This window comes from Taeniopygia guttata, chromosome Z (genome assembly GCF_048771995.1).
Source record: "Taeniopygia guttata chromosome Z, bTaeGut7.mat, whole genome shotgun sequence".
Taxonomy (NCBI): Eukaryota; Metazoa; Chordata; class Aves; order Passeriformes; family Estrildidae; genus Taeniopygia; species Taeniopygia guttata.
The window spans coordinates 65,837,065-65,849,258 of record NC_133063.1 but is presented as its reverse complement, the minus strand read 5'-3'; the positions used below and the strand labels follow the sequence as shown (position 1 = coordinate 65,849,258).

General features: G+C 37.0%; 1 protein-coding gene across 2 annotated transcripts in view; it reads left to right on the top strand.

The window, feature by feature from the left end:
* Nucleotides 1-12,194, top strand: part of SV2C (synaptic vesicle glycoprotein 2C) — a 109,354-nt gene that overhangs the window by 48,403 nt on the left and 48,757 nt on the right. For both annotated transcript variants that reach the window (XM_072922576.1, XM_072922577.1), the window contains one exon: nucleotides 4,510-4,690. In XM_072922576.1, the coding sequence (XP_072778677.1) occupies nucleotides 4,510-4,690 (181 nt within the window). The remainder of the gene's footprint in view (nucleotides 1-4,509; nucleotides 4,691-12,194) is intronic.

Below are 12,194 nucleotides of genomic sequence, written 5' to 3'. Positions count from 1 at the left end.
GGTCCAGGCCCGGCCCGCTGGGCCACAGGTGCTGCTGCTGCTGCTCTTCTGGGTGTTCAGTCCAGAGCAGTCCAGAGAAAGGGGAAAAAAACTACAGTCCAGGGAGCTTCTTCGCCTCAGCTAGCTAAAAACTAATTAGGAAAAGAAAAAAAGGAGATCTCTCTCTCGCTGTCTGTCCATCCACAGACGACACAGTCCAGGAGCAGGAATGTGGAGAAGGGAGTGCAGTTCTTGAAAACAAACTCCGCACTTCTTCCCCCCTCCCTTTCACTCCTAGAACAAGTCTTAAAAGTATAGAACTTATTATTCAATATAAACAGAGCAGACGATTGGGGATAAAGGCATCATACAGTCAACCTAGGACACAGTCTGAAAGATGCTCTGTAGGCATCCCTTTAAAAAATATGTAGCCACCTGGTAGACAAAGCATGTACATAGTGTAAAGCAATTCCACACTAAGATTTCCTTGTCTGAAAAGGATATAAGTGTGTTTTACGTACATTTCTGCAGTGGGTGAAAATCATTGAAGTATGTAAGATTTCTGCTGTGGAAAGAAAATACAGGTTTGTTAAAACTTGTCAAAAGAACAATAAAAGAGATTATTTATTTTATCATGTTTCTTTTCAACTACCATCTGCCTCTTCTCAGTGCTCTTCCAAAAATTGACAGAGTTTTAGATTACATGTTACCTTCTGGGGAAAATCCAAGACATATGATACAGGTATCATCCAAAGCCCTTATAATTTAAAATATTTAAAAATATGTTCTAAGATCGGACTGTATATCAACCCAGTGTGTTCCTTCCACTGTATTAGCTGATTTCTTTAGAGGCATAAGTGTGTGAAAAGAAAAAGAAAATTAGCCAGTCTTGTGGTTGGTAGTAGCTGTTCAAAAAGGAGTACCACCCTCAGCATTACATGCTACGTTGATGTCTACATACATATATAGATTGACCAACAACATGGTATTTAATTTTTACATATATGAATTTATGCAAAATGTGATGTGTGAATTATGAAATATGTGCAAATAATCCAGTGTTGTCCACAAGAGATTGATGTTCTGACCAGTGGCATAACATAATGAACAAGAGCTACAAAGATTAGAAAGGAAATGCTCATGATAATCTGATGACAATAAAATTATCATCTTATCTCATTGGCGATTTACATTTGTTGGGTAGTTGTTCAGCTATTTTACATGGTTAGAGTTCTCCTTTGCCATTTCTCACTTTTATGACTTACTATGAATATTGCTGCAGGGTAAAATGATCTTAAGGAAAAATTTGGAAGTTGAGAGAAAGGGCACTTCATTTACATGATGCAGGAAGGGTTTAAACCAAAGTTTACTAAAGTAAACTAAAGTTTACTAAACTAAAGATGGGAGGAGAACTTAAATCTACCCCAAGTCTAGCTGGTGCCAGTGCCAACAGGAGATGCCCAGAATCTGGAGAATGTTCAGAATCCAGCAGGTTTTGATAAGGAAGAAGTTCTTCCTTATGAAGGCACTGGAACAGATTGTACAGGGAAGCTGAGAATGCACTGTCCCTGGAAGTTTGCAAGGTCAGGGTGAATGGGGGTCTGAAAAATCTGGTCTAATGAGGGGTGTCCCTGCCCATGGCAGGGGGGTTGGAAAGAAATGGGCTTTAAGGTCCCTTACAACACAAACCATTCCATAATTCTATGAACCTCTTACAATAAAGAGAGACAGAAAATACAGAATAGAAGTAAGACAGAAAATGTACTGAAACATTTATTGTTGGTAGCTGTAGTAGGTTCAGGATGGAAGGGTTACAGATCTTTGGTCAAGGAGAGGATTTGTGCAAAGACTACAAGGCAATTAGGAAAAAATTGGAAGTTAATATAATGCAAAAGAATAAGATAAAGCTACTGCTCAGAGAGCAGCTTATTTATAGCAGTTTATTTACAGGATGAGAATATTATTTTTAGCAGCATCTTTTGAATGCTCTTTAGGAGAATTACATCAGTATAAGAGTCCAAAACACAGTACAATGACCAAAGGATTTTTCATCTAAAAGCAAGTTTATTTTTTTTTAAACTCAAGGCTTGGAAACATTTTTATTTCATTGTTCAAAGTGTTTTGATATATTTGTGCATCACAAGGAATGTAAATGGGTAAAATTAGTACTATTTGAATAGAAATATTTCAAAGTTATCTCTGTAAATAAATAAAAGGCTGTTTAATTTGTCTTCTCTAATTCTTATATTAGAATGTTGACTGGGAAACCCCAATAATACTTATGCAGAAAAGAATGAAATGAATTTCACTTTAAGAAGAAAAATTAACTTTTTTTCCTTTTTTGAAATCTCTGTCTGCTGGTAATATAGCTATTTGACTATCTTTGCTACATTCCTTCCACTCCTATTGACAAGCAAGAAGCAGATCTGTTGGATAGAGTCTCTAAACTGCTTATGAGCAGTGACCTACCTGCAGAATGGTAAAATAACCTTGACCACACAAGAGATCTTAAGGCAGTTGAATGAATATGCTAAATTACCCACCAATCTTTGTCTCTTTAGGACCAGAAAATACATTAACCATGTGCATTTATAGGAAAATCTCAACTAGTGAAATAAAATTTCCGATCAGAATGAAAAAGTTATCCAATAAATGTCTGCTCCTAAACACCTCTATACAGAAAAAGAACATTGTAATGTCTGTGTCCTTCCTAAGCTAATGAAGGTAAAGAAAGATGTCTTAGTAATTCTGCAAATTCTAGATTTACTTACATTATCATCAATATTCTTTGATGAAAGTCTAAGAAGCCAGCAACATCTAGGAAATATCTGACAAAAATTATTTTTAGAAGACACTTAACTGTTGTTCTTATGGAGCTTGTTGCTTTAGCAATTCTCCTGTGATGAGCAGCATTGCATCTGTTATCTTATCCTGAGATTTGATGCAGCTCTGTGCAATCTACTCATGGCAGGGGATTGAAATTTAAGATGGTCTTCCAACCCAAACCACGTTATGATACTGATTCTATAACCTTGTTAACATACAATATAACACAATGTCTATCCTATTGTAAAAATATCCTTTTTTAAATTATGTCTCATAAGGAAACAGCAGTGGAAACTGCTTGCACGGAACATGAGAGGGAACAGGGAAAATTCAGGGTGTATAAGACCCTGCAGATGTCTGCACTTCAGATGTTATAATCTGTAATTCCAAGAACAGAAATACTGATGAGTAAACTCTACAGTGATTCAAATTTAACCAAACCCAGGAATTTAAATGGGTTTTTTTCAACTTCCTTTACCATCCAACTACCTTCTGCAGGGCAAAGATGATTATTTTGGAGGCCAGAATTTCACAGCAATTAGAGTCCAGGAGAGATGCTGGAGAATTTGTCTATTCTTGAGACTAATCAAAAGGAGACATATAACAATGATTTCTACTATTTTAATTACTTCTAGCACCTTTTTAAGTAATTTCTGCTCTGAAGATGTAGAGGATGGTAGCAGTATTCAGGATATAGAAAACCTAACCTGGGAAGTTCAAGAAGAAATTAGATGGAAAAAGAATTCCAAATATCAAACAAAATACAATGTTAATGGTTCTGTCCAAAACTTGGGAATTACTTTTCCTTCTGACAATCTGCTCAATATGTTGTATATATTTTTTAAATGTTCCACAGGGTGTTTGGAAAGGAAATTATGCACAATGTGCTAAGATGTGAACAATCAAACTTTTAAATATTTCAACTTATCTTTCTGTGAGAAACTACATGTGGAAACACAATTTCTGTTAAAAAAATATCACCCCAATTTTTTTTTTTTTTTGCTATGTCATTTTAATAAATGAACAGATACATTTATCTGTTCAAAATTATTAGGTGGGGGGAACATGACCAAAAGAACCCAAAACAAATCAAGAACATTACAGTGCTTTTGGTTTGAAAGAACATTGACTTTTAAAATAATGAAACACAATGATGTAGGAGGGAGGAAAAAAACAATCAAGATGGATTTCTTTGATTCTATAGATCTCAAGTGGAAAATATTTGTTTTATAATCAACTTTTTTTAGCACATATTACTCCCAATGATCCCGGTATTTAATCTCCTGCAGGACTGCTCAAACTCTAGAGATGTTCAGATTGTATCTGTAGGGAAAATAATAGTTTTTTGCAATACTTAACATGAATTAATTTTAATTCTGAGGAAATAGTGACATGTTCTCCTCCTATTCAGACTTACTTGCCTGCATGTTTATTGTTTTAGCTAGATGCACCTTGTTTAATATTTATTTTAAGCTTCAGTTTAATATTTATATTAAGTGTGTCTGGTAACAGATGACAAAGACAGTAGGAAATCTGTTCTCTCTAGATACATTTGCAAAACTGTGCATATCATTTCTATTCAGTGAGAAAGGATAAAATCATCTGTATACTAATTTTTTTGTAAATATAGAAGGTTAACTGATTTTGGTGTGGTCAATTATGTAGCTCACAAAATATCTCTTTTTGTATTTTTGTGTATTACAGGGAGTATCGTGTACCTTGGGATGATGGTGGGGGCATTCTTCTGGGGAGGCTTGGCAGACAAGGTGGGAAGGAGACAATCACTCCTGATATGCATGTCTGTCAATGGATTCTTTGCCTTCCTTTCATCCTTTGTCCAGGGCTATGGCTTCTTCCTCTTCTGTCGCTTGTTTTCTGGATTTGGGTAAGCTCCTCTGGTTTTGTTAATTTTCACAATTCTGTTTGTTAATAAAACTTTTCTGTTTGCATAAGAAAATTATTTAGTGTAGAATTACAGTCTGTGTCAGTGGTGAGAGAAATAAGCAAGGTAGCTAGTACACTCCTAAATAACAACCTGAAGGGGAAGAATCATTTTGGGGGGAAGACACAGACTGAAAACTGTGAGATTGAGTTTTTCCTTATATTGCAAAGGATTTGTTTTGTGAACTTGATCAACTTGCTTAACTCTTTTATGCCTCAGCTTCATGTACAGTATCTTGTCAGACAGCAATGTAACACTCTACTTACATGATTTTGGTAATATTTGTAAAGTTTCTAATATCTTTGTGTGCACAATACTGTTTATAATACCATGGCATCATGATAAATTTAAAAGAGGGTCCTAAGCTGTGTCAAATGTTCTCTCTTAAATACTGGAGTTTATGGACCTTTTTTTTTCTTTACTTTTCATTTAGATAACTTCTCAGTGATCAAATTTATAGATTTAAACTTTTATAAGCAGAGGTGGAGTTAGATAAGTTAACTACCATGAGGAAACCTCTACCTTTACTGCACAGTTGAATAAACAAGAGCTCTGTTCTGCAGGCTGCTTAGTTTAGCACTTCTGGTCATTGCCCGATTCAGATTAGGACTCCTAATTACATCTCCAATTCAGACCACTATCAGTCTTTGGTATGCTGAATAGACAGGATCTGGTGAAAGCACGGCAGCTGTGCTGCAAAGCCATGCACATGAACCTGCTTCTTTAATGGTTTGTTGCCTTTATGTTACGTAGTCATGGTTCAGCAACAGCAGTTGTTGGATATTTGTGTTTTGAGAAATCCTTTGAACTGGTCTGAGGTAGGCTAGGGCTCGACACGAGTATCAACAAGAAATTACCATAGCACTAAGTAGTTTTAAACTGATTTAGGAAGAGGAATGGAAGGACAAGAGGAGAGAGAAAAATGTGAGGAGTCATCTAGCTAGAAGAATCTGCTTAGTCTGTCACCAGATTTTCAGATATGACTTTATAAGACAACAAGGAGAAATGGCAATATTCTACTTCCTGAAAACCCCAAATCCCATAGAAAAACAAAATTTTAAAAATCCCTTATCATAAATCACCATCAGTTCTAGGAGATATGTTTTTTCACTCCATGCACAAACACTACAGATCATGTTGCATGACACTTTCACTCTTCTGCGATCCTGCAAAGTTGAGAATCTTGTATTACTGCTTAGCCTGGCCAATTCCCTGGGGCAGGACTGGACCCCTATGTTACAAAGGTTTGTTTTATCGCAGACCGAAATGGCTTTAACCAAAATTGTCCCCTTTGGGATATACTGCAAAATATGTATTTTTTATGCCTCATGAGAAACTTGCATGCACCATTTCCTCCTCACCTGTCCAGCAGGTTTTTACAGTAAGAGTCAGTGCCTGTAGCTTTCCTTGTGATACATGTATGTCCTTCTCTGGGAACCATGTACTCTTTTGTACCCAGCTTATGATTAATGGTCCTTGAAGGAGCAGGCTCTTCATATCTTTATCCTACACTTTCCCACTCTGTTGAAAGTCCCCTTACCTTATCTTTGGGAGCTACATCAATAGATCATAGATAATTTGTCACCATGTATTATATTTTAAATTGAGCCTCTGTCCTAGGTTATAATATTACCAGATTGAGCTGCAATTCCTTTTTCCCCCCCCTTATCTCGTGACTCAGAGATAAGTCCCTCCAGAAGGATCTGTTCTTTTAGCCACATGACTGATAAGATCACAGCATTCTATTGTGAGATGCTCCGCCCAGAGGGACGAGCCAAAAGATGCCATCAAGGATATAAGCGGGGTTGTGCAGACAGCAAGTAGATCCCCTCTTCCAAGAGGAACAGCTGAGACCTTCTCTACACTGGACCTCCAGAGGGAAACTACAGGACCACTGCTTGGACAGAACCATATCTGCTACCACCACTCTGACCAGCAAGTGTCAAGTTGTATCTCTAATTCTGTCAGTAGTTCTTCTTTTGTACTATTATATGTCTTTAGTTCTTTATTCCCTTTTCCTAATAAATTATAATTCTGACTTAGAGCCTCTCACTAGTTTTGCTTTTCAAACCAGGACATAATTTTGGTGCCCAGTGTGGGGCGAGAAGCTACTAAGAAAGTCAGGATTACAATTTTGCTATGATGCTTAACATGTTTATATGGGTCTCATACCTAACTCTCAATGTTTTTTTCCACGCACAGAGCATTATCTGCCAATTATAATGCTCCTGTGTAAATCAGGGTACAGTATAAAAATTGCGTTATTGGTCTATTATGTCTATTGCATGATAATCTCAGAGACAATGAACGTAATTTGAAATATATATTCACTTTTGTTTTCTTGTCCTAATCTAAGCTGCTGTGTTTGGGGCCTCAACAATCTCACAGCCCCTGGGGGGAGGGGTAAAGGATTACTTTTTCCAGCCTTTCAAGTTTGACACAGCAGTTTTTGAAAAGGTTAAGCTCCCTCTAGATACCAAAGATAACATAGTGTTGCTGTTAGTTCTGTTTTGTCTTCTCTGCACAGCTTGCAACCTGCTAAGAACAAAGCACTATATGGTGTAGTGCATCATTTTCTTAAAAAAGAAGAAAAGAGAAGCAAAACAACAGTATCCATGCCCACGCAAACTGCCACAAAAGAAAAAGAAACCAGCAGTAAAACAGCATCCATGTCTATACAAACTGTAACAGTCTCCGAAACAAATCAAACCTCAAACCAATCAAACAACAACAACAAAAAAGACAGCATGAGCTGCAGAGTTGTTCCTCATAGCAATTACTGCAGAGAGAGGTTCATGGCTGGCTCCTGTCTGCTATTTCCTTCAAAGATTGTATTTTTCCCCTGAATAATTACTTTCAGATTATATCAGGGTAGCAGTGTGAAAACCATTAGGTTTCTAGAAATCTTTTGTCAGACCCTCAAGATGAGGAAAATCCCATCTTGATAAGTGTTTCCCCTTTTCCAGTCAATGGGTACCTCACAAAATAGTCACAATTTCTCAGATATGGAGGTCAGAAACTTTGTCTTCCAATTCCATCAGGACCCACTAATGTATCTTACCAGGTTCCATCAGCCTATGCACCTTCAGGCTACTTAGATGTTCTCAAACCTAATCTTCTCCTACAGTGGGATGTTGCCATTCTTCCAGTTCCCTTGCATTGCCTCCTGCAGCTGATGTGAGTGGAGCTCTTTTTGATGAAGACTGTGGGGAAAAAAATGTTGTTGAGTGCCTCAGCATTCTCCATATCCAGGTAACCAGGTCTCTGGTTTCCTTTGGGAAAAGGCACACATTTTCCCTAGACTTCTTGACATTCCACTGTACCTCTGTTTTTGAGGAAGGATGCTTTGTTCCAGTAATTTTGTGTGATTCAAAGAGGCCAGCTATGGAATTAGAATGATTTTATGGAAAGAACTGAACTATATGTTTTAAAGGCAAAATAACATTGTTACTCAGGTTGGAGAGGAGTGGGAATTTTCTGACGGGGCAGAGACTTATCTGGATAATTTCTTTTAATTAAAGATCACTGAAATATTAAGAAGTACTCAAATTATATAAAATCACTTAGGTATGTAGAGTTTAAACTGCTCCATTGTAGATAATTTCAAAAAAGATTAAGAAGCATGAAAAATAAAACCAGTATCTGATAAATGATTTAATTTATTTTAAAAATATTGTAAAATATATTCGTCTCATAATCACTTACAGTGCAAATGTGTTTATAAAAGTAAAATGTTCAGGGAAAAAATACCCCTTTAAATACTTTCCCCCACCTTTTTCATCTGAAAAAAACCCCTAAAACTAGTAAAGTTTTTGCAGGTAAAAAAAAGAGATTTAAAATGCAAACTAGTATAAACAGTATCATGATACTGCTGCATAGAGACAAAATTCTGAAATGTAAGCTAAAGCTAGACAAAATAATGAAGAAATGTTGGAAAGGCTGCAAAATCCTTTTCCAGAAAATAATATCAGAACCATGATTTTTCCATTGATCATTCAAAAATCAAAACTCAAATCGAAATTGAATCCAAAAGCTTGCTAAAGGGCTAGGAGGGCTTTAGACATGGTTTCCTACAAAGTGAAAAGATCTAGAAAAGAAACTGTGAGTTGTATTCATCATTAGCCATTAGGGGAAGATGCAAATATTTATCAACAAAACGAACCTTGCTGAATCTCTCTGAAAATGTCAAAGGTAGGTTTCTCTGATACAGAGCACGACTCACAAAATAGCTCTTAACTTGAATGAAGCTGGAGCTGTTGTCTGTTCAACACTATCACTGGGAAATATTCTCAGCTACACAGTTTTGTCCAATTTCTAGAAAACATTAATCTAAGCTATTAGTTTAATATTTTTTATACTTACAATTTTAGATGAAATTTTTTTAAAGTACAACAAGTACATTTATAATAAAGTGATTAAAACCACAACACAGATTTGCCTTATCCCACTAAATTTCATTTTGGTTGCTTCAAGATATGCAGAGATTATACAATTTTGGGGGGAAAAAATCATGCTTATCCAGCCCAAATATTACTTCTAAAAGAAACCAAAGTTTTCGTACAGTGAAAACTAGCTGAAATAAATATCCTGAGGTGAACCACAATTTAGAAATTTTTCAGAAAACTTGATATGTTTGCTCCTGGTGGAAATTTATTCTTTCTTCTGAGCAAAATAAAAAATGCTTAATAAATATGACCTATTTTAAAAGCACACAGTGTTTCCAGATTGCAAAGATTTCTTGCAATTTGCCAGAATTGCCAATTTGGCCGAATTTCTTCTCCAAACCCACAGAAATATTAGGAAATACAGGTTAGATATTGTTAACTGATGTAACTAAAAGCTATTAAGAAGCTTTTCTCCTTCCTGTTATCCCTTGGTAACAAAAGTCTTTCTCAAGATGTATTAGCATTATATTCCTTTTCCAGACTCTTTTAGACTATATTTCATTAAATCTGAGAATTACCTTCAGACAATTTTCTTCATCCTTCCTTAGACAATCTCTAAACCTTCCTGCAGTACTCCTTCTATATTACTGGGATCTACCACAGAGTACTATCACTATGGTAGAACAGAACTTATAATTCAGATATTGTCTCAAATTCTTCACTTTTTCATGGGGAATCAAAAGTTAGCAAAATTCCAAAACCGCGAATGTAGTTTCTTGTAACTTGCAGTTTTGAGGGGTTGCCTGAGTAAGTCCACACACCATGACTTTTACCAGCAGTTTTGTATACTATGTCTAGTAGCAAGAAATGCTTAGAGTTGCATATCCACCCCTTAGAGACTATGACGTGAAGGGTGTGCGAGCAGTCTATATACATAACAAGTGCAAAAATGTTCCAACAGAGATGAAGACTATGTGGAAACAGGACGAGATTGTTGGCCTACACAAGCAGTTCCTTCAGGAACTTCGGATCTAGACCAACACCCAGCTTTTATAATTTTATGTCATCAGTATTTAGTATCATGTTGTATTTATCTTTTACCTCTTCATATCCACTTGTTCCACTGTTTTTTCATTAAGAACCTTGTATTTCTCTCACTCTCAAAATGCTTTAATCTTCTGCCTCTGATTCCTCTTCAGCATCCAGCTGTGTCCTACCCAGGGCTATCAGCATTTTTACACTGTCAGCTAATGAATAGCTCTGCAGGTGACTGGCTTCAAAGCTGATAGGCTATGCCAAAAGTGATGTGCACTTCTCAGTGAAGCCAAGTAAGCATTTGGCAAGGTCTGAGCTTCACAAATAGCTTTGCTTCGGTCCTTGCCATTTCAAATGTGGGTGCAGGTTTATGAGAGGTTCTCAGAGAGAAGGGGGTCTTCCCTAAACCTTCTCTTCCCTTCTCTAAGAGAATACAGCATTCTTATGAGGAAAGGAAGATTATATAAAAGGGAGAAAAGAGAGGAAAAGACCAGACAAGGGTAAATGAAGAGAGACTACGCAACAGAAAAAATCAAAAGAGAAATTATAGAATCATAGAATTATTTAGGTTGGAAAGGACCTTTAAAATCATTGAGGTCAACCATCAAGCTAATACTGCCAAGTCCACCACTAAACCTTATTCATAAGCACCTCATCTACACATACTTTAAAACCCTCCAGGGATGGACATTCGACACTTGTCCAATCTGTTAGAATGTTTTGTGGGTCTCTGAGCATTTCCCTTTGGATTATGTGGGCTTTATTCTGCAACTCTCTGTCTCACAGATCAGGAGGCTGGGTACCCTGAGAACAGCTGGTGCAACTATTAAAAATTTCGACAAAGAAGACCCCAGTCTTTTCTTCATGCTTTGTCACTGTGTTTCCCCCTTCATGTGAAAAAGGCTGGGTACTCTCTTTATCCCACCTTTGTTGTTAATACATGTGGTATTTAATACCACAAATATATTCATTGAAACTTTTTTTTGCCTTTTACAGCAGCAGATAGGTGAAGAACCAGTTGGGCTTTGGCTCTTCTAAGTTTCTCCCTGCATGACCTCACGACATTTCTATACTCTTCCTGGGTAGCCTGCCTGGTCTTTCATAGACCATAAATTCTCTTGTTTTTTGATGGAGTTCAGCTCTCTGTTCTGTCAGGCTTCTTCCCTGCTGGTCCAAATTTCAGGGTTCAATTGAACCCTGCTGGTTCAATTTTCTGGTGACAGCCTGGTCCTGCACTTCTAGGATTTCATTCCTGTAGAATGTCCAGTGTTCCTGGGCTCATCTGCAAACCACAACTGCCTCCCAAGAGACTTTCTCAACTTCTAAACAGGCCCAAGTCTGCCCTCCACAAGTTCAAGGTACATGTTCTTCTTGCCAACCTTCCTTACTTCTCTGAGAATTAAAAGCCCTGTCATTTTGTCATCACAGTGGCCCAGAGAGCCTTCAACCATCATATCCCCTCACCCACCGGTCCTTCTCTGGTCACAAAAAACAGTTCCAGTAGGGTGACCTACCTTGTTGACATCCTGACCAGCTGTGTCAGGGCATTATCATCCAGGGTACACACTCCAGGAACCTCCTGGACTGGCTCCTCTCCACTCTGTTGCTTTTCCAGCAGGCATCTGGTAGGTTGAAATCCCCCACAAGAACAATGGCAGTGTTTGTGAGAGTTCTCCCTGTTGTTTCTACACTATTTTGCCTGTCTTTTCTTCCTGTTTTGGTGGTCTATAGCAGACATTGACCATGGTATTTGTCTTTCAAATAAAAACATGAAGAGTGAAAAAGAAGAAGAAAATCTGCAAAAGAAAGAATCCATTAGTGGTGATTTTGTGATCACCAATACTAGCGTATCTGAAAGCAATTTATCTGACATATTTGACAAATTCTTTGCTATTATATGCTTGCATGTAAATTAAACTTTATTTTTTAAATAGTATTGGGTAAATACTGGGAATGAATTATTTATTTGTCAATTCACCTTTCATCAGAACTGACTACTGTAGAGTTCATTAAATTATCATGTGAAT